This window comes from Suricata suricatta, chromosome 15 (genome assembly GCF_006229205.1).
Source record: "Suricata suricatta isolate VVHF042 chromosome 15, meerkat_22Aug2017_6uvM2_HiC, whole genome shotgun sequence".
In the NCBI taxonomy this organism is placed as follows: Eukaryota; Metazoa; Chordata; class Mammalia; order Carnivora; family Herpestidae; genus Suricata; species Suricata suricatta.
Window position 1 is genome coordinate 71,253,820 of NC_043714.1, and position 21,947 is coordinate 71,275,766.

The following is a 21,947-nucleotide window of genomic DNA, read 5'->3' on the forward strand; positions in this document are numbered from 1 at the left end:
TTTATTTTATTATCAGTGACATTAGGCACCTTATCACATACCCAAGAGCTATTCCCTTCTCTTTGCCAACTTTTCAGCTGGGATGCCCGGAGCAGGTTATTTTTAATATGAGATAATCACTGACAAAAGTAAGACAAACATTACAAAACCAATTATTATTAGAATTCCAGGTGCCCAATCAATATTTTCCTTCTTGGGTTTGGAAAAACACGACCTTCAAGGACCATGCTCTGGCACTGATATCTAACAAGTGTACTGAGAGAAATTTAGAATAGTTTCCTAGAATGAATGGACGAATCAATCAGGATAGCAAACAAGCTGGGGAGGGAAGAGTGAGCTCAAATCAGCTAAAATAGTGGATTGGTGGCATGTTTTTCTACAGGACTCTGATACAAGCCCCAGCCTGCCTCTCTTCTGACGCTCATCTAGCTATTTCCCTCCTCCTTGGTCTCTTCTCTCTCTCTCTCTCTCCCTCTCACCCTCCCTCATCAGCAACTCCACCCCAGCCTCAACATCTCTAAGGATAGGAAAGAAAACAGCACCACTCTGCTTTTACGTATCAGTAGTAACAATCCAATTTCAGAGCCTCCACAAACTCCAGTGAACTGAGCATGTCACTCTCAAGTGCAGTATGTAAAGATACATACAGGGCTAGCAAAAACAAGCATCCTCTTTAAATAAGTATCCCTCTAAACGAAAAAGTAAAACTTTGTTATTCAAGAGAATGAAAAGACGGGCTGCAGACTAGGAGAAAATATTTGCAAAGATGTATCTGGTAACGACTGTTTTCCAAAATACACAAACTCTTACAACTCAGCCATCAGAAAATGGGCAACCCGAGTGAAAAATGAGCGAAACGCCTGAACAGGCCCATCACTACTGCAGGTACCAGACGATGAACAGGCACAGGGAAAACGCTCCACAACATATATCATCAGAAAAACACAAACACAAATTAAAGCAAGACCGAGGTGATGATCCTCACAGCTCTCAGAATGGCCCAAGTCGAGAACACCACCACCACCAAATGCCGGTGAAGATGTGGAGCCGTGGAACTCCCACTCCCGTCAGTGGGGATGCAAAACGGTACAGCCACTTTGGAGGACAGTGTGGCAGTTTCTTGCAGAGCTAAACGTACTCCTACCATACACTCCAGCAATCACAGTCCTTAGCATTTGCCTAAAGGAGTCGGAGGATTACATCTCTACACAGTGTTTAAGCAGTTGTATTCATAATGGCAAAACTTAGAAGTAACCAAGATGTCCTTCAGTAGATGAAAGGGTAAATAAACTGTGGCCCATCTGGATAGAGGAATATTATTCAGCACTACAAAGAAATGCACTCTCAAGTCATGAAAAGATATGGGGGAACCTTAAATGTATATTACTGAGTGAAAGAAGCCAATCTGAAAAAGCTATAGACTGTATGATTCCAACTCTATGACATTCTGGAAGAGGCAAAACTGTGGAGGTGGTAAGAGTTGGTGGCGGATGGGGGGTGGGGGGGATGAACAGGTGGAGCACAGAGGATTTTAAAGGCAGGGAGACCACTGTGCATGATAACCTTATCCGTGGATACATGTTGTGACACGTCTGTCAAAGCCCACAGCATGCAGACACCAGCACTGAGCCTTAATGGAGACCATGGCCTTGGGCGAGTGTGATGTATCGATCCAGACTCATCAGTTGTGACAAATGTACGAGTCTGGTGGGGATGTTGGAAACGGGGGAGCTGTCTGTGGGAGCAGGGCCAGACGGTACACGGGACCGCTCTGTCCTTTCCTCTCAATCGTGCTGTGAACCTAGCACTACTTGATTAATTAAGAAAGAAAGAGGACTGGTGAAATCCAACTAAGGCCTGCAGTTTAGTTTATAGCAGGATACGGAAGCCAATTCTCTAGTTTTGACAGCACAATACAGTTAAAGAAGGTGTTACTGTTGAGGGAAGATGGGGGCTAGGTACCTGGGAAATCTGCCGGACTCTATGTGAGTCTAAAATTATTTTAGGGGCGACTGGGTGGCTCAGTCAGTTGAGCATCCGATTCTTGATTTCAGCTCAGGTCGTGATCCCAGGGTGTGGGATCAAGCCCCATGTCAGGCTCCCCACTAAGCCTGGAGCCTGTTTAAGGTTCCCTCTCTCTGTCCCTCTGCTCCTCTCCCCTGCTCTCTCTCTCTAATAAAATTAAAAATAAATAAATGAATAGATAATTTTAAATAAAACTCTCTAAATGAAGTAATGTCACTTCTTATTACATGTAAGGAGACTGCCACTGAGTCACCTCGCCCCTTCACTGAGAACACTTCTATCAAGAGAGTTGTGGGTTCATGGAGCCCAACGGAGAGAGGAAGCCGAACGAGGCGAGTCCAGCCTGTGATCACACCCCCTCCCCGGGCAGCACGCTGGCTGACTTACCTGCAAGAAAGCGAAGAGAGGAGCAGCAGGAGGGGGGGAGCGAGCCCACTTTGCGGGGAGGCCCCTGGCTCACGTGCAAGCATCTCCCTGTGTGCGTGAGGGCGTCTGCTCCCCGCGTGCGAAGGCACTTTGCCTACAGCTGTGAGAGTGCACAGAACCCCCGCATCGCTTGTGAATCAGCGGTGCTGGGAGGGGCTTCAGCCCGTGTGTTACAGTCCTTCCACCATCAGGATGGCCGGCAGTGCTTTCGGCGTGAAGTTGTCCCTGGTGGAGTTACCTGTCACGGCCAAGCAGGGCCCTGCCAAACTGTCCGATGACGAGGGGGAGTGGGCAACTGAACTATGATACTCATCCCTAAGCAGCCACTCAAAATGGTTGTACAGTAACTATACTTTCATGAGATGGGAAAATGCCTACGAAACGATGATTTTAAAAAGGCAATATTTATAATGTCCTAATCAGGCAGGCTCGCCAGCCCTGCCTTTGACTGGGAGGTTATTCTAACTCAAACGCGAAGTATTCTTAGCAAACCATCTGGCCACTCATTTAAGCTGCATTCTCTCACAGAGCTTTATCGGCGGTGAAGCTGATGTTTTAATCTCCACCCAAAAATGCTCATTTACAGTAAGACCCCAATTATGTCTAAAATACATATATATATCCAAAACCTGCACACAGAAAGGGAACGAAAGGCACTTTCCCAATCTTATTTAGTGAACACATATTAATTTTTTTCTTAAAATGAATAAATAACAACATGCAATTTTAAAAGGCAATACAAGAGTTTGCCCTTATTACAGTGTTTCCTGACACAAATTATATACTGCAAATTACACATCTAGACCCACAAAGGCAAATTGGTTTCCTCTTGCAAGTCAACTGCAATAGATCAGCAGTGTCTGCACGAAGACGCTGAGCCTCACCGAGCACTGGCAAAGCAGACGGGCCTGATTTCTGAGCAACGTTTGCAGCTGGCACGCAGAGGGAGAGCGGGACCACGCATACTGTGTATTTTCGGATTTTGATAGAAGTCTTCTGCCAGGAGCAGATGTGAAATGAAGAAAACAGAGCAGAAGGAGGGGGGGATGCAGGAGGTGGAATAATGTGTCCGCAAAGATGTCCGAGTCCTGATATCTGGAAGCTCACGTGACAGAAAGAAGTTGAGACTACAGGCAAGGCTGAGGCTGATGATCATCTGACCTAAAGGTACGGACATCCTCCTGGGCCATCCAAGTGGCCCATGGGTGAAAGGTCCTCACAGGTGGAGGGCGGAAGGGAGGCGGAAGAGAATCGGAGCAGAGGTGGGATGCTATGCTGCTGGCTTCCCAGAGGGAGGGCCGGGGCCAGGAGCAAAGGAGTGCGGGCGGCGTGTAGAAGCCCAAAAAGTCAAGGGGATGGATCTTCTCCAAGAGCCCCTGGAAGAACGCAGCCCTCCCGTCACCTTGCCTGCAGTGACACCTGTGCTGGAATCCGGAACTACACGCTAACGCCCAGTGGCGTGGGGAGCCACCAAGCTGGAGGTGGCTGTCCAAGCAGTGACAGGAACCTGCGACAGAGCGCAAAGGGAAGCGCAGTCCCCTGCCAGCTGAAGGGAACCAGCTTCGTTCTGCTTTGTCTGTCCTGTCTCGTGAGAAACACTGGAGACCCTGACCCGGAGGAGGAAAGAGGCCAGGGGCTGACTGAGTGGTTCTCGCTCCAGCAGAGGGAGGGCACCTGAAGCCACAGGGAGCCCGTGGGAAACCAGAGGTGACCCGAGGTCCCAGCAGAGGATGGCAGCTGTGTGACGACTGCACACAGTTGAGAACTGCACAGGAGGGTGACACCTGAGCACAAGCCATCCCCAAGTCCACTGCCTCCACACACAAGCCAAAGACGCCACAGACCTTAGGAAGAACACAGGGACGATTCGGGGCAGAAACACCATTCAGCGGCGCCCAGTCAGGAAGGAAAATGTTCCACACTGAAAACCAACCAACAAACAAAAACTCTAGCTCCAACACTGGGGTGCCGAGGACAGTAAGTAGCCTTGCCAGGTCCACGTTTCTGGTCTAGAGTGAGGGCCGCCCGGGCGCCCGCACTGCGCCGTCTGGGGAAAGCCAGGGTCCCTAGTGTTAGTCCGTGGCTGTGACTCTGGAGACGAGGGTCCCCACTGTAATCCCAGGCCAGCTCTGCAGGATGCTCAGGACCCCCCTGCCACTCCCAAAGGTGACAAGCGCGTCCCACCTGAGAAACACGGGTCCTCCGCGGCCACATCAGGGCAGCCATGCGGACCACAGGCTTGGCGCCTCCGTGTTCCCCGTGGGCCCCCTTCTGACCTCAAGGGTTACGAGAAGACGCAGGGAGAAGCCCACGCCTTGGACTCGGAGGCGAAGTCCAAGGTCTGGCCCCTTCACTTCCTGGACGTGTAAAGCACACAAGCCTTAACCACTTGGAGCCACCTGGCCGCCTAAGCAGAGGAGGCGAGACCCTGAGAGCCCGTGTCCCCCAGGGCAGTTCCGAGCATCAGGATCGCTCCCCGGCAGAGGGGCCGGTCCCCACGCCCCAAGAGGCGGTCACCGCACACAGAGGTCAGCGGTGTAACAGTGACTCATGTCTGCAGATCCAGGCACGGCAGACAGGCCTGACAGGTGACCTTGTACCTTCCTCGGGGCTCTGTCATATGGGGACTGTCTGCTGCGGGGGCGGGGAGAGCTGACGTGAAGTGCCGGCCCCGGCCCCTCCTGCGTGCTGCTTCTCCGGTTTCGGGGGCGCACCCAATCTCAGCCGACACTGCGAGCACCCTGCTCCCGGCCCCACGGGTGTGTGTGCGGCGGCGGCTGTGAGGGCAGAGCCGCCTGTGCCCAGCAGAAGCCCTCCCGAGGCACGCTGGCCGGGCCGCGCTTCCATGGTCACCAACTGCGGCACGAGCAGCTGCCGAGTGGAAATGAGCGACCGAGCTACAGAGAGATCGGTTCCGGCTGTGAAAGGAGCAGGGGCGCCAGCAGCCCCTGAGCTGCAGTGACACGCCAGCCCACCGTGGGCACCGCGCGGCACCAAGGCCAGCTCTGCAGGTGGGCACTGACAGCTGCCGTGCCAGGGGACACGCGCGAGGCGAGTCAGGATCTGAAAGCCCCGTCCTCACGATCACGGGCTTTCCTCTAACCACTGCGGGTCTCCGCAGGAAGCGCATGCCTGTCTCTGACCTTCACGGTCTCACACGCGGTCCCCGGACCTGGTTTCCAGAGGGCAGAGAGATGCCAGGACACGCGCTCTACCCTGGACTCAATGTGCTCTTGCTGAGGGGGAGCCGGAAGGGAGGGGAACACCCCAGATAATGACCTCTCCCTCCACCCGGCCGAGCGATGCGCTCGCAGTGTGAACCGGGAGCCGGCACGCCGGGTCCTCTCACCTTGAAGGAGGCGTGCTGCTCCATGTGCCGCAGCAGCTGGGGCTTCTGGGCCGCCGTGTAGTCACACACCGTGCACTTGAACTGCTTCCCTGGAAAGAAGGGAAGACACGGTGAGCATGCGCCTGAAGGGCCCGGCGTGGAGCCAGGTACACAAGGACGCCCCTCGCCACCTGGGCAGTCCAGAGCCTATACATGCACACACACGAGGCAGCACACTCTGTCCACACAAGTGGCATCAGAAAGGGGCTCGCCGTGGAGGGGGAAGGACGGCCTGCCTGGGGGGCCCCGTGAGCAGACACCGAGCAGGCTGTCTAAGGAGAAGGTGGGGTGTCTAAGGTGCGTACAGCCGACTACAGGAAAGAGGTGCACACGGCGAGCACAGAGGTGGGACCCAGGTGCCCAGGGACTGGAGCGCCTGGGTCTTCCTTCCGAGACCTGGAGCACGAGGTCCACAGGGAGCAAGCACTGGCCCCGGAGAGGCAGCGGGGCCAGAGCGCCGTGGGCCTGTGGCATCGGACCCAGAGCACCGCACTGTCCCGAAGAGCCAGGAGAAGGCAGAAGCACCGCACAAGGCAGCATGATCGGTCTGGAACCTCTGACCCTGGTGGGAACAGGCAAGGCAGATCGGAGGGGACGCTAGAGAGAAGCCACACAGAAACATAAGACACTCTGCTCTCTTGGTGATACACGAGCATCCATTACTGGGGTGAACCGGCCCACAACTTATTTGTTAAGACAAGTTAATGGATACATGGGCCGGCTACCTTTTTTACTCCCTGGTTAGCAGAAGGAAAACCTCAACGGGCCGTGGTCCAAATGCAGGACAAAGTATAAACCTGACCTACTTCTAGTAGTGGTCGACCGTTCACTGAGCAGTTTCTGCGAGTGTGAATCCATCGGGAACCACGAGCACAGTGACGGCACGCGGTGGCAGGGACACGGGCTCCTCCCAGGAGCCTGGCACTTCTTTCCTGCTCCGACAAGCTGTGCAGCTTCCCGTCCGGTGCTCCCTCAAACCCAGTGAAAATGCCTCGGGGCCCCAGGCACTGGAAAGCCATTCACCCTGCCGCCCGGCCAGTGGCGTAACTCAGCCCGTGGCGGACTGGTCTCTGCCGAGCGGGGCTCTGCTAACAGTGTCCTCGGTGTGGGTGAGGCATCCTCCCCCGCGTGCACCTTTCACACACCGGCATCCCACCACGCCCTGGCCCACGCTCCTTTCCTCCCCTGCTGCGAGCAGCCCTGTAACCTTCCCCTGCAGACTTCTGCAAACCGTTAAGGCCAACTTCTATACCTTCCACTCTCACTCTTTTTCATTCTTCTCCATCTTCGACCCTTCCCTGATCTTGAGACCTGAGTGTCCAACAGTGGGATGGACTCCTGCTTAGCTGACCCAAATGAGCTAAACTGGAGTTATTATCTTCCCCGCCGAGTGCGCCCTACCTCCAGCCCTCCCAGCTCTTCACTCTCACTCACCGCCAGCACCGATCACAACGTCAGAGACCTGGTACTCTGTTTCAATCCCTCCATGCTGGTGCACGCCCTCCTCACTTCTTCCCTGAACAAGGGCAAAAAACCTCTAACCTGGTCTCCTTGCCTTCAGGTAACTCTCCCCGTCATCGGCCATCCATCCATTACCCATCAGCTAACCATCCACCCCGCCACCCTTCCTCCTCCTCCCTCCATCCATCATGCATCTCTCCATCCACGCAGACGCCCCACCATCCTCCATCCAGATGATCTCACACACAAGCTCTCCCACAGCCCTTCCTGCACACCCGCCAGTGATTCCCAACAGGCAGAACAAAGCTGAAGCTCTAGAACACGGCACAGAAGACCCCGCAGACCGAACTCACATCCCAGGCCCGACCCTGCTCTCTGACTCCCACTCTACACGTCAGGAAGTCTTTCTGTTCTGGCAACATCCTGCCGGGCCTTGGCTAACATCTTCCATGCCCGGGCTGCACTGCCCCTCGGCGTCTGGCCATTCTTCACTGTCACTCACAACTCAAGTCGAACAACATCTCCGGCAGCTGGGCAGAGAGTCAGCGCCCCTGCCCCCCCGCCCCAATTCTCCCAAACACTCTCTCTCCACGTGCTTCTGGCCATGCCCGACTGCAGCTGCTGCCTGGTCACAAGCCTGGGGCTGCCTTGGCTGCCCACAGGGTCTGTGTCTTGTTCATCCCGGCACCTAGCGCCTGAGGGCATAGCACACGCCCAACATGCTCTATGCGTTTTACAACGAATAAAAAAGGCAATTTTGTGATCTCACATGAGCAGCACAGCAGGAACAGCAAAAAGACACAATGCTATAAACAGGTTAATATAATTACACCCTCATTCCAGAGTCGCGAACCTCAGATTCTACTAATTCTGCAAGTCCTAAGTGTGGGGAAAACTTTCCCACGTGTAAGGCAGACAAGTCATAACCACAGACCAATGGACACTTGTTCTTAAGTATAGTATCTTTTTTCAGACACAGAGCCGCCCGCGTCTACACATCTCGGATATAACCTGAGCCATCCATACTCCCAACGCGGACTCGAGACTTGCTTCAACGCATCACTACTCCGCCCAGGCAGCCTGAGCAAAATGGTGTTGGGTCCTCCACCGCCAGAGGAGAGGAGGAAAGTGGATCGAGTCATTCTCCGAAGGGATAAATATTTTCACTTGTTACCAATACCCTTGACTTCAAGAGTAAAAGATTAAGTGCTAAAAAGATACTCTGAAATGAATAAATGGAGTCACCTCATTTGGGATCAAGAGTCAGCCTTTTACGGATACGCTCCCAGGGCTCTGCGGGAGACAGAGAAAGAAGGCGCCTCCTACGAGCCTGCCCGACAGAAGCCTCGGGGCCCGGGCAATAATTATTATGAATGTTTCAGCAGCTGACAGCCCCTCTCAACAGGCCTGGGAGAGCACTTGACATAATCTTCTGCTGCCTAATGAAAGTAACGCAGTGTAGATCCGTGACTAACCATAAAGGAGCGCTGCGTGGAGACTATCTTGGCTGCTGTCAAGATTCTCCTGAGAACTGCCGGGACAGTCGGCCGGAAAACGTGGTACTTCCCCGAGGCCAGAGGGACCTCAAAGGGCCGGCCGAGGAAATGCCTGTACCAGGCTCACACCACAGCCCAGGAAAAGAAAACCTGATTACAAAGAAAGAAAAGAGGTTGTTGATGTAAAAAGTTAATCCATTTCTCCCACAACTTACCTGATGAGCTCCACCTGCTGAGTCACTGTCCCTCAGCCGCTGTACTAGGACTTGAGGTCTCTGATCTCAGCCGTGAGCCCCCCAAAACTTGGGGAGGCAGGCAGTGCTAACCCCTCTCAGGGATGAGGAACCAGGATCAAGAATCTGAGCAACTTGCTGGGTTATTAGACCTACCCCTGGATGGTCCCAGAGAACATGGGGAGGTCAAAGTCCTAGGACCACAGTCGCATTGGACCAGCTGTCCTGAGCAATCGTGGGGGGGCGGGGCCCGCGGTAGGTCGCTGCACGCACCCTCAGCCTCATCTCTTCAGGGCAGCTTTTCAGTGTAGGCCGCGCCGTGTCTGAGTCCATCCTTGGAGTGGGCGGGGGTCACCTCCCAGCCTGGATCTGGACCCCAAGGACCCCAGTTTGAACCACATATAGATCATTCCACTAAAACAAGCAGGACACAGAGTCCCCAAAAGGAACAGCAATTGACACATCTGTGCCATGAAGGCCATGACACAGGATGATGGCCCGTTGGAAAGGGGTGCCCAGAAAGGGTAAGTGGAAGGGAGATGCGTTCTTTCTGGCTCTGTCCAGCTCGCCCTGTGTGACCCTGGGCTCCTCCGTCTCTGCCGCTCTGAGGCTGCACTAGAAGCATGGAGGTAACCCCTGCGTGCTCCGAGCGTGGACTCAGACACCGGACTCATATTTCCTATCTCAACCGTCGATGCCATACATTTTATTGACTTCTCTTGCTTATTCATTTAGCTTCATGACAGTGGAACTTTTCAGCTTTTGTTCTGTCGTTCTTGAATCCTACGCTGCTCTACCCCAGAGGCTCATCAGCTCTCCTCCGGCCGCTCTGCCTGGCACCCTGGCCGGGCTGGGGGAACTCTGAGGGCAGGGACGGACACTTCTCATCCCGCGCCCCATGTGGCTGGAGGGCGAGCAGTGCGTTCAGGAGAGCCCCAACAAAGCCCCACAGGGAGTCTGCTCAGCCGTGCTCCCTCCCCCCGACCACAGACATGAAATAGGACGGAACGGGATGAAAACAGAACTCTGTGCGGAGGCGGCAGTCAAGCTAAGACGGGAAGATGAGGGCCAGACCACACGAAGAGGAGGTGAAGACAGTTCTGGGAAGAAGTAACCAAGCACACGGAGACCTCAAGCCTCTAGAAGATCCCTTGATCCCAATCCAACAAAGGCCCCTTTCCTGCTTCAGCGACCCTGAGTACAACCAAGAGTCCCAATAGATGTGGCCGTCGAATGAAATCAGTGAATGCAGGAACACAAAATGCCAAGACCCCAGAAAGCAAACAGATAAAAACAGGGCATGAACAAACAATTCAACACGAGAGAATTAATTCATTTAGTGCATCGAAAGAAGCCGACGATTAGCAAACACCTACATCAACCCCACGAACCAGCCAACATTAGAAATGCGTCTTGCAGCTCAACTGAGTCAATCCATTCAACCCTCAAATTTACCTGTTTGCTTCTAGGCTATAAAATAAGTAAAAATCACAGCAACATGCGAAGACCTAACACACATTAAACCAAGAAACGGACCATCTCTAACCCACATGAGGAACTAACCTGAAAGGGCTGAGCCAGAACACACCGTATTTCCAGCACGATGCTTTGAAAGCAGTAAGTTGGCAGCATTAATGCTTCATTAAAACACAGACAAAATAGCTACCCCGTTCCTGGAAAGGAGTCTTAAGGAATTAATTCAAAAGAAGGAAAAGTTCATGTGCAAGAAAGGGTTCCTTGCAACCGAGGTTCTAATGGGGAGAAAACAGAAAATTCTACCCTGTCCACAAATAAGGAACTGGTTATGCGGTTCAGGGTGGCCCTCCACCTTCCCAGGACATCGCACAACCCCTCACGTACCGTTCACGGACTCTGCAACCACGAACAATCATTGCAATTAGTAGTTTTGAAGCCATAAGAATATTATACTTTAATTACAACTATGTTCCACATGAACATGAAAAATGATTGGAAACACATTTGTTTAAATTTTTTTAATGTTTTTTTATTTATTTTTGAGAGACAGAGAGAGACAGCATGAGCATGGGAGGGTCAGAGAGAGAGGGAGACACAGAATCTGAAGCAGGCTCCAGGCTCTAAGCTAGTTGTCAGCACAGAGCCCAATGCAGGGCTCGAACCCACAAACTATGAGATCATGACCTGAGCCGAAGCCAGACGCTTAAGCGACTGAGCCACCCAGGTGCCCCAGGTTTTTTTTAAGAGAGGATGAGAGAGACAGAGCACAAGCAGGGAAGAGGCAGAGAGAAAGAGGAAGACAGAGAATCCAAAGCAGACTCCAGGCTCCGAGCCGTCAGCACAGAGCCTGATGCAGGACTCAAGCCCAGGAAACACCAAGTTCATGACCTGAGCCGAAGTCCGATGCCCAACTGAGCCACCCAGGTGCCCCAGAAATGAATTTTTAAAAGAATAGTTTCTTTCCTGGCAGCAGAATTCTGGGCACACATGGAAGGAAGGGCTAGATCTTGGGGACGGCAGGTTCCACGTTTGCTGGGCAATGGAAGAGCATTTCGGACACATGAGCAGCCATCTCTCCAAGGCTGCGGCATTCCAGCCCATCGACTATGACCTACAATTTCAGAAGCCAGATCTTCCAACATGGAACCTTAAAATGGTATCAGTGGTTCTTGAACCTGAAGTTCAGGAGAGTTTGCTGTTTTAAAGCGCCACCCCGGCCCTGCTGGGCTGGTCACGGTCCTTCTGCCCAGGTGTCTTTGTTCCTCTTCCTCACAAGGAACAGGCAGTGGCCTCATGTGGTGAATAATCCCAGGCCATTCCTGGTCTGCCGAGACGGGATCTAACTACACAGCCAAAGTCATTCTGAGCCAGTACTACACGAACCAGTCCACACGAGGTTCAAGGACCGGCCAGATCAGGTACAGAGTTACAAGTGCAGGCAGCTGCAGCCTTGAGGAGGAAGGAAGGGATGGATGGGGGGAGGGCAACGAGGCTTCTGCGGGACCGGCAATGTCCTGGCCTCGTCCTGGGATGCGGTCACTTTGGAGCTGCCTGTATAACATGGTGAGCTGTGCCCTTGTGAAGCATGCACGTCTTAGAACGAGTCGCATACTTTAATTTAAAAAAGTTAAGGGGAAAAAGGAAACCACTACCACAAGAACAAAATTGGCTACTTTCCCCAGGAGGGGCTCAGGAACAGGCACCGAATGAGCTCAAGAAAGAAAGAAAAGATGTGTCGGGCGGTTCAAAGATGAAGCCTGAAGGCAGCATCACGGGCAGCGGATTAGGCGGGTGGCTGCCGCGGGTGGTAAGAAAAAGGACACCATCAGCATGAGCCCCCGCCGACCTTCCGTTCGGCGTCTCGGTGAGCGCTGGGCTGGCTGGCGGGCTCCTCTGCAGACCTCACGGCTCGTTCTGGAAGCACAACATTTTACCACGGCTCCTGATTCCCCCAGGAGGCGTGATCTGGTACAAGTCCCCTCCGAAGATGGCGGCACAGGGGTACACATGTCATCTCCACTACTTCTGTTCATCCGTCTGTGTTTCCATCGGGAGGAGTCTGTTTCTCTGGTAACAGGAGCTCATCAGCCCACGTTCCACAGCTGACGGAACAAAGCTGACCAGACACCTGGGGGGCACTGGCTGGGCCTGGTGACAGGATGTTGACTGAACTCAAGTGCCACCAGACAGTACAGGAAAGCACGGGTGTGGTGTCCAGTGATCTGAGAAGTACCCTTTACTGAGGTCTTACCCGGCGTGCCCCGTTAGGACGGAGGGGACAGGATGTAGCGACAGGGTGGAGGAAGGAAGGACCTTTGTGATTGTCTTGGGTTAGAAGAAGCGAGGTGTCCCCACCCCCAGGGATCTGGGACTGCCCTCCCGGTTGAATTTCCTTCTGCTGTGCGGGAGAAGATGAGTGGTGGAACAGCTGCCTGGCTGGGTGCCCGACGCCCAAGTAGGAGCCTCTCCCAAGGACAAAGGGGCAGCAGTTACCCCGCACTTGCGGCAGCTGGTGGGGGGCTCACTGCAGGACGGATGTAGCCCCAGCCAGGTGTCCGGCACCTGGAAAGCACACAGCATGCTGGTGAGGACATGGGGAAAGGGGCACCCTGGTGTAGTGGTGGTGGGAATGAAAAATGGTTCAACCACTATGGAAAACAATATGAGGTTGGTCAAGAAATTGAAGACAGACCTACTACACCATCTACTCGCTCCCCCAGCAATTCCACTGCCGAGTACACACCCGAAGGGATGAAAACGGGATTTAAAAGAGCCATCCACACTCCCGTATTCATGAGAGCATCGGTCACAAGAGTCAAGGTGCAGAAACAAGCCAAATGCTATCAACAGATGAGGGGGTAAGAAAGATGGGGGACACACACAACGGGGTATTACTCAGCCATGAGAAAGGAGACTATTTGGCCGTCCTCAACAAGGACGGACCTTGAGGGCATTATGCTAAGTGAAATAAGACAGACTGAGAAAGGCAAGCACTGTCTTCACTCCCGTGGAATCTAAAAATGTCAAACTCGAAAAAAAAAAAAAAAACCAGAGTAAAATGGTGGTTAGCAGGGGGCCAGGAGGATACAGACTGATGTTGCTCAAGGGTTCAAACTTGCAAGGCGGAGTAAATTAGCCACAGTGAGCTAACCCACAACACAATGGATACAGACAAGAATACCGTGTGGATAAGGCAATGTGATAAATACCACAGCAACAGCAATATATTACAACCATGTACCAACTCGCTACATTTACACAATGTTGCATGTTAAATACATTCAGTAAAATAAGAAATACTCAACCATAACCAGCAACTACGGGATGTGATCCACGTTCACTAAACCTACTGTGATAACCATTTTACAATATAGACAACACGCCAAATCCGTGCTGAACGCCTTAGACCAATGCAGTGTTATATGTCAATTACATCTCAGTAAGACTGAAAAAATACACTTTAAAAAAACGGAAAGAACACAAGCACAGCACCTGTCAGCTTCCTTTGTTTCTGACTCCGCCCTCGTCCGCTGGATGCGCCTCCCGGAGGAAGGCTACAGCTGCTCCCTCACTTTAAATAGCGCTCTCTATAAAACCAGGGAGAGGTGGAATGGCAGAAAAATCTCAAACCAACATGTGATCACAAGACCATGCCCTTTGTCTCCTGGCATTTGGAGCCCGTCGGCACACAAAGGAAGACAGCGATGGAAACTTCCTTCTGATTTAAGGCACTATGTTTGAAATACCTGTAAAGTCATTCCTGCCAAATCCAATTTTATGTGTGCCTCAAACTTGAAGGAGAACTAAAACACCTAAAGAAATCTGCACAAATCAGACTATTAGTAGTAATAATATCTAGAGGCATGAAGGTGAAAATACCTGATGATGACTGTTTATCCAGTCTAGCTGTGAAAGGTGATATTTTGCATAAGTAAATTTATCAGAACACTGACTTTACCTTTTTCAACATTGACACTTTTTAAATATTCACTCTGGCACCATGCCTTCCTAATGAGGGAGAATCTGGGAGAAGACAAATGTGATCTTTCCTGAATGACAGAGATGGTGCAGATTAAGCACTACAAGCACCCATCCCTACGCCGTGTCCAAGGTTGCTGACAGGTGAGGACACTGACCGCCGGGGGACAGGTACACCTACCCACCACTTAGAACCCAAGTAATCTTCCTACAACCCCTCGGCGGTAGGTAATGCCCTCTCCCAAACACACCCAGATCCTAATCCCCAGAGCCTATTACCTTCTATGGCAAAACAGATTTTGCAGATGGGACTCGGCTACGGATCTTGAGGTCATTTATCCGGTACTATCCGGGTGGGCTCAGTGAAATCACAGGGAGGAGGGTCAGGGTCATAGAGGAGACACGATCATGGAAGCAGAGGGACAGACAGACTGGCGGGGCTCTGCTGCTGCCTTTGAACATGAAGGCAGGGGCTCATGAGCCAAAGAACACAGACAGACTCCAGAAGCTACCAAGTCCAGAACACCAGATTCTCCCCTGGAGCCTCCAGAAAGCAAGCAGCCCCTCCCACTGACGACCTGATCTCAGATCGCTGAGCTCCACAACTGTCACATAACACATCTGTGTTGACTTAAGCCCCTTAGTTTGTGCTTGTTTGTTACAGCAGCCACGGGAATCTAACAGGGCTGATGAAGACCGACCATTAACGGTCACGCAGGCGGGAAGTAGTTCCAACCCGGGTCTGCCCTCGGGAGCCCACCACCGCACCCGCTCCGCCGACCGCCTCTCCACACAGCCTGGCCCACGGGCCGTGCTGCCTAATGTCAGAAGAGCTCCCTGGGGCGCCCGAAGGCTCAGCTGGTTGGGCGTCTAACTCTTGATTTTGGCTCAGGTCGTGATCCCAGGGTCGCGGGACTGAGCCTGGCATTGGGCTCTACGCTGAGTGTGGAACCTGGTTAAGATTCTCTCTCCCCCGCCCCTGCACCTGCCCCTTCCCCACTCGTGTGTGCATGCACTCCCTCTCTCTCTCAAAGAGGAAAGAAAACACTGGAACAAGGAAGCACGGCCCACTGTGCAGCAGGAATTTTGCGCAGGAGCGTCCCCACAACCCCAGCATCGGCAGTAGTCTGAGCGATGGCAACTCAGAGCAGAAATAGCTACCGCGACAAAAATACAGTTTAAAGAAGTCTCTGTACTTTCAAGGCCAAACTTCAGGCGACCGCAGGCTTATGAGACTGATGGCTCTCTGTAAGTAGCACAGCAGCCCTGACACAGGAGGAATGGGTCAGCGTTAGGCATGGGAAGAAACCGGGGGCGGCACAGAGCCAGAGGGGAGAGCGGGAAAGGCAGGGCGCCACAACTGCAGTGACGGTCCAGACGCTGTGCCAGGGATGCGCGAGGTGCGGCTGAGGACGCTCTGCCCCGGGAGGTGTCAGAGAAGCAGGCCTTCTTCAGCAGCTAAATCTGTACGTTAGTCTAGGCTTGCGGTTCCGTAAGCCGCCTGGGGCACGGTGCACTCTGGGCTTATACTCCTGTGGTTCACAAAAACCAGAGAAAAGGAGCTTGAGGTGGACCCGCTGGGGTGCACACTAAACAGGCGCTGCCGTCAGCCCTCCCTTGGTGACCCGTCACCCGCACACGGGCTGGTAAAGGTGAGCCACCGAAAGCCACCAAGTCCATGCCCACCCGTCCCTTAACCTTTGCTCCAGGGTGAGCTGGTGAAAGGGTAAGAGGGCCGCAGATGCTGTGTGGACACCTGTCTCGCTGGAGCCTAGGCCATGAACTTGGAGCGATCAGCCAGCTGGCGGCTCAGGTCCCACTGACTTCCTGGCTCTAGAGTGTATGATTTCAGAAGTAAAGAGACCACGGACAAGCGGGCTCCTTCATCCTCCAATGATCCCAGCTTTAGAGGAGAGAGAAAAAGCACGTCCACACTTACACCTCCCAGAATATTTCCACATGTAGCCATGGGGTCTCCTCCCAACCGAAGGAGCGAGGGGGAAACGCCGCTTCCTCCACGCAGACCTAAGTTCCACACTCGACGCACCACTCGTCCGATGACGACACCCTCGACACATCCGAGAGCGCTTGACGCTCGGAGAACTCCTCTTTGCAAGTTTTACTGGAAAACTTCTTAAGTCAAGTGCGTGAGGGCAGGTCGGAGGGGGCGGGGTGGGGGTGCCCGAAGGAATTAGCAGGGAGCTTCAAAGAGCTTCCAGTCTGATGATTAGAGGATTCCTGTTGGATTATGTAACAGAAAGGTGCCGCCCCACGTCGCCTTCCCCATCTGCTACTGGCGGCGGGATGCTGCGAAAGCCTCCAGGCCGCACGCCCGTCGGCCCTCCTCAAAGTCAGGGAGGGAGGAAATGTACTACGGCATGGTTTTTGCATTAAATTCTTTCATGCTGCTGGCAAACATGCAAGGGGTTTAGTAAGGCCCTTTACTGAGCAATGTCTCTCTCTGTACACATTGACCCGCAAACCTTTTTTAACTGAGACCTCCACCGACCCCGACCCACCCCTTCTGGGGCGCAGTAACGAGCCCCTCTGGGAAACAGGAGTGAATAAACAGGGACACGTCGCTTTAAAGAAGCCAAGAGATGTGAGAAATTGGCTTCGCAGGCATGTGCGAAAGAGACCCGAGAAGATTCATTTAATGGTGAGTCCCTCCACTGGATTTTAAAATATCCAATTCACAAGCATTCCATTTAATAGAACCATCCGAGAGAGGAGACGGGGGAAGTAATTGGCACCGAGTGCTTCTGTTTGCCAAGCACTGCAGGCCAGGCACTTTACAGTTTTCACTCATTCAACCAACGGACGTTTATTGAGCACCTACTATATACATGCAAGGCTCTGCCTTCCTTCCCTCCATCCTGCCCCGCTGACCATTGCGGCCCTGCCCGCGGCGATGCAGGTCCTCCTCCCGGGGCCGCGAGCCGCTCCCACCACCGCACCGCCTCCCGCACGGCTGTGTGCCTCCTTCCTCCCCGCTGGGCCGGAGACCATTCCTGACTGACCCCACACCCAGGGCACAGACTGGAATGGAGTAAGAACTCGATCCATGGTTCTCAACGAAGGAATGAAATTAGAAAACCACTGAGGTGTACTTTTCAAGGTCAAATTGGCCCAACCATTGTTTGCACTTCTCACGGAGCCCCACTTGGGACTGACTGTAAGCCCCTGCGGCAGCTCAGAGAGAAGCATCCGCCCGAGTGTGGATCAAGTGGGTCAGGTGTGGTCAGGTCAAGTGTGTTCATGGCTCAAGGTCCTCAGGCTCAGGTGGGGACGGAGGGCTGAAGAGGATTCAAGCTTTGAGCCCAAGGCCTCCTGAGGGTGCTTATTTCCTGAGGCAGCATCCGTACCGCATCTACCTTGCCCGTGTGCGTGCACACACGTACGCACGCACACACAGGCACGGTTCAGCAAGCACTGGTGGAGGCCAGACAAAGCTCCAGCACTGAGCACAGGGGACACGACGGATTGAGCTCCGTCCGCTCGGACGCAGAACTGAAATTCTGCAAGACACGGCCCTCTCCTGCCCTCACGGTTTCTGCCAGACTTGGAATGTCAGATTCACACCACACCGTGGCTTTGGTTTTTTGGTTTGTTTTTTTTTTTTTTAAGAGAGACGGAGAAAGACAGAGAGAGTGAGCAAACACACACACAAGCAGGGAGGAGGCAGAGAGTGGAGAGAGAATCCCAAGCAGGCCCCACTCTGTCAGAGCAGAGCCAGACGTGGGGTTCGACCCCACGAACCGTAAGATGACGACGGCAGCTGAAATCAGGAGTCACTTAGCCCACTGAGCCACCCAGGCGCCCCCCACCCACACCTCCAAGAGGGAAACAAGCTCGCTGTGGTCCGAGGCAAGGACTCACCGTCAGCAGTGTGAAGCAGCTTGTGACTTTTCAACGTCCCTTTTGATTTGAATTTCTTGCCACACATGTCGCACAGGTGCGTCTTCTCAGTGCTGTGACGGTTCATGTGAGCCTTGAGGTTACTCTTGCTGCGAGTCGCATACTCGCACAAAGAACATTTGAAGGGTTTCACACCTACCAGAGGAGGGGAAAAACATACAAAATCACACACACCCCTATTTACATACGTGTGTGCATACGTGTGCCTACCAAAGATACATGTGCACATCCACGTTGAACAGAGCAGTGCACCTGCCCGTCCCTAAACAGCCACACACCTGCCTCACCATGCTCCTCTGTGCTGTCCCTTCAGCCCGCCACGCCCTCACTCCCAGCTCGGCCAGGCCTCCCCTAGCCAGCCTCCTCCAGCCGCCTCTGGCCTGCCTCCCCCTGGGCGGCCTCCTCCAGCCTCCTCTGGCTGGCCTCCACTTGGTGGACTCCCTGGCCAGCCTCCTCCAGCCGCCTCTGGCCTGCCTCCCCCTGGGCGGCCTCCTCCAGCCTCCTCTGGCTGGCCTCCACTTGGTGGACTCCCCTAGCCAGCCTCCTCCAGCCGCCTCTGGCCTGCCTCCCCCTGGGCGGCCTCCTCCAGCCTCCTCTCGCTGGCCTCCCCTGGGCGGCCTCCTCCGACCTCCTCTGGCTGGCCTCCACTTGGTGGACTCCCCTGGCCAGCCTCCTCCAGCCTCCCCTCAGCAGCCTCCCCTGGGCGGCTTCCTCTGGCCGGCCTCCTCCGGCCTGCCTCCCCTGAGCAGCCTCCTACGGCCTGCCTAAGGGAAGGTCCGGAACCATCTGCCAGTCATACTGCTGTGGCACACCTGCCGCTCCCCACGGTCTGCAAACCCCGTGAGGGCACAGACCCCGGGCAGTTTCTGGAGCACACATTCACTAAATCCCAACTGAGCTGAGCTACACTGACCAAGTCAGGGAAACAAGGGCCTGCGTGCAAAGCTCCGTGGGCTCGGGCGCCCAGGATCAGAGGTGACAGTGCGTCTCCGTACAGCGCACGGTGTCGGGCTAACGGCCTGCGCCGTGGGCGCCCGGGCTGCTCTCCCTTCACTCAGCACATACCTGCTGGGACCTGCTCGGAGGCAAGCGTGGAGGGTGCTCTGAGGCGGAGGGGACCCAGGCCCTGCAGTCGCTGGCCGGGTGGGGACGATGGGGGGGGGGTGAGAGGGCATAAAGCAAAAAGGCCATGACACCTGGCGCCACGTGCGTGGCAAGAGGGACGCTGTGCCTGACACCGAGCGCAGGGGAGACCGGCCTCGCTGTGCACCCAGCAGGCCCAGCCCTCGTCTATGAGACCTGAGACTTGGCAGTGAAGGAAAGCGAGGCTTGAGGGAGGCTGCGAGGTGTGCCTGGGACACGGGGCAGAGGTGCACCCGTGCTGGTAAACAAAAGTACCTCCCAACCTTGGCTCTGACCTCAGCCCCTTCTGCCTGGCCCGGGTCCTGCTGCAGCAGTGACTGACCCGTCCACCTCCCCCTTCCTGACAGTGCTGGGGGCTGGCACTCCCGTCCACAGTCAGAAACTCTCCATCCTCCGTCCTCCCCAGGAGCCATCTCCTTTTCCTGCCTGCTGCGTCCCAGGCTCTGAACTCACAGGCGGGACCTCCACCCACGTCCCGGAGGGCTCCCTCTGCCCCAGCTCCGAGCCTCAGCCCCGGGACAGCTGCGTCCCTATGGCGGGAAGCAAAGTTGGTGGCCCACTGTCTCCAGCGCTCTCCTGAAGTCCCAGAGCGTGCTCCCCATCCTCCTCTCATAGGCGAGCACCCCAAAAGCACAGCCTGTGTTCCTCCTGCTGCTGCTTCATCTCCACACAACTCTCCTGCCTTCTGGACTCTTCCTCCATGACGGACACGCTGCCGTCCTCCTGGCCTTTGCTCCTCTATGTCACAGCAGTCCTTCCTCAGCACCTGCCGTGCCAGGGCACCACGGCGGCCACTGGAGCCCCGCGTGACAGACAGTGCCGTCCCCCTTCTCCTGGGGCTCGCCGCCCGGCGCGGGGTCAAGGGGATTTACTTCAGTGCGGCCCCAACGGGAGCTGCAGGGCACCGCACACCCTGCCCACTGCACCAGCAGCCCCACAGGCAGCAGCTGAAGTCGTGGAGCTCAGCTGCCTGCGGCACACGCTTCTCAAACTGCAGGGCATGTGACAACATGACTTCCCTGGAAGCCATCCCACCTGAAGCCCGGGAGCACGGAATCAAAAGGGTGCTCCATCCCGAAAGAGGAGTACTCACCTTCATGAGCCCAAATATGACGCTGAAGGTCGGAGCCGTTCTTCATGAAATAGAAATCACAGTACGGGCACTTCATGGCTCTCTTTCCGATCAGCCCTTTCAGCTGGACCCTCCTCCCGAGAACCTCAGAGATCGTGCTCATGGAGACCTCTAGAAGGAAAGCAGGGGGACCATCAGAGGCCAAAGCAGATGGGCTCAAGGGAGATGGACGTGAACCTTGTGACAGTGACCAAACCCCCTGGCCGACCCTGGCAGCACTAAGGTGACAAATCCGGATGTGCCCCATGGAGTCACAAGGTAGAATTTCAGCCTAAAGGTTAAAGCAGCATCTCCAAGTCTCAGATCTAAATATCCGTGACCATGAAAGGTGAGGGGAAAGGAGGCACCAGGCACTGTCCCACAAATGCAGGACGTGAAATCATCTGCAGGGAAAGTGACCCAGTCCCTCCAACAAGTCGATGTCACAGGAACAGAAGTGTCCCACAGAATACAAGACACTCAAGTGATGTGACAACTAAAAACAAAATGCTTGAGTCTTGATTCAAACAATCAATCTTCGGTGGACTTGGGGAATTTTAAATGAACTATTAGTACACGGTAATAAGGAATTACCATTAATTGTTTGTTTTATTTTATTTTACTTTTGTTTTTATTTCAGGCTTTTACTTAAATTCCAGTTAGTTAACGTACGAGGTAAAACTGGTTTCAGGTGTAGAATTTAGTGACCCACCATTTAACACATTAATACCCGGTGCTCCTCCCCGCAGTTCTGTTTTCACGGTGACCCAGTGGCTCTGTCCAGAGCGCACCCTGACTTGCTGGAAACACATCCTAAAGTTCGTTCACGGGAAAACGCCACCCATGTGGGGCGCACTGGAAGATATTCTAGAACTAAAAGTCTGGGGGGTCACTACAGGAAAGTAGTCTAGCAAAGTGCACGTGAGTGCAGGGGCCAAGCTGGTGTGGGTCCTTGGGGGTCCCTCCTGTTATCCCGTTTTGTAGATATTTGAAGTTTTAACCAGAGAGAAAGAGCAGCTCACATATGTTCATAAGCAAATGGTTTAAGTGAGCACCCTCGGCTCACACCGCACGCAGGTGACACAGGACACGGGCTGACACGGGACACGGGCTGACACAGGGGCGTGCAGAATGAGGCCCCCCAGGGAACCACAGGCAGGGCCTCGGGGCTCCGCTTGCTCCCAGACAGAATGTGAGTGTTCGTGAACCGTTATTCCTCTATGTTTCTCCATCACCATTTGTCATCAGTGAGTCGGTGCCCGAACACGAGAGCAGCGACACAACACAGAGGA

General features: G+C 54.1%; 1 protein-coding gene across 2 annotated transcripts in view; it reads right to left on the minus strand.

The window, feature by feature from the left end:
* Positions 1–21,947, minus strand: part of ZFAT (zinc finger and AT-hook domain containing) — a 179,126-nt gene that overhangs the window by 64,118 nt on the left and 93,061 nt on the right. For both annotated transcript variants that reach the window (XM_029923577.1, XM_029923578.1), the window contains exons 9-11: positions 20,638–20,787; positions 18,363–18,536; positions 5,801–5,889 (exon numbers count right to left, since the gene is read on the minus strand). In XM_029923577.1, the coding sequence (XP_029779437.1) occupies positions 5,801–5,889; positions 18,363–18,536; positions 20,638–20,787 (413 nt within the window). The remainder of the gene's footprint in view (positions 1–5,800; positions 5,890–18,362; positions 18,537–20,637; positions 20,788–21,947) is intronic.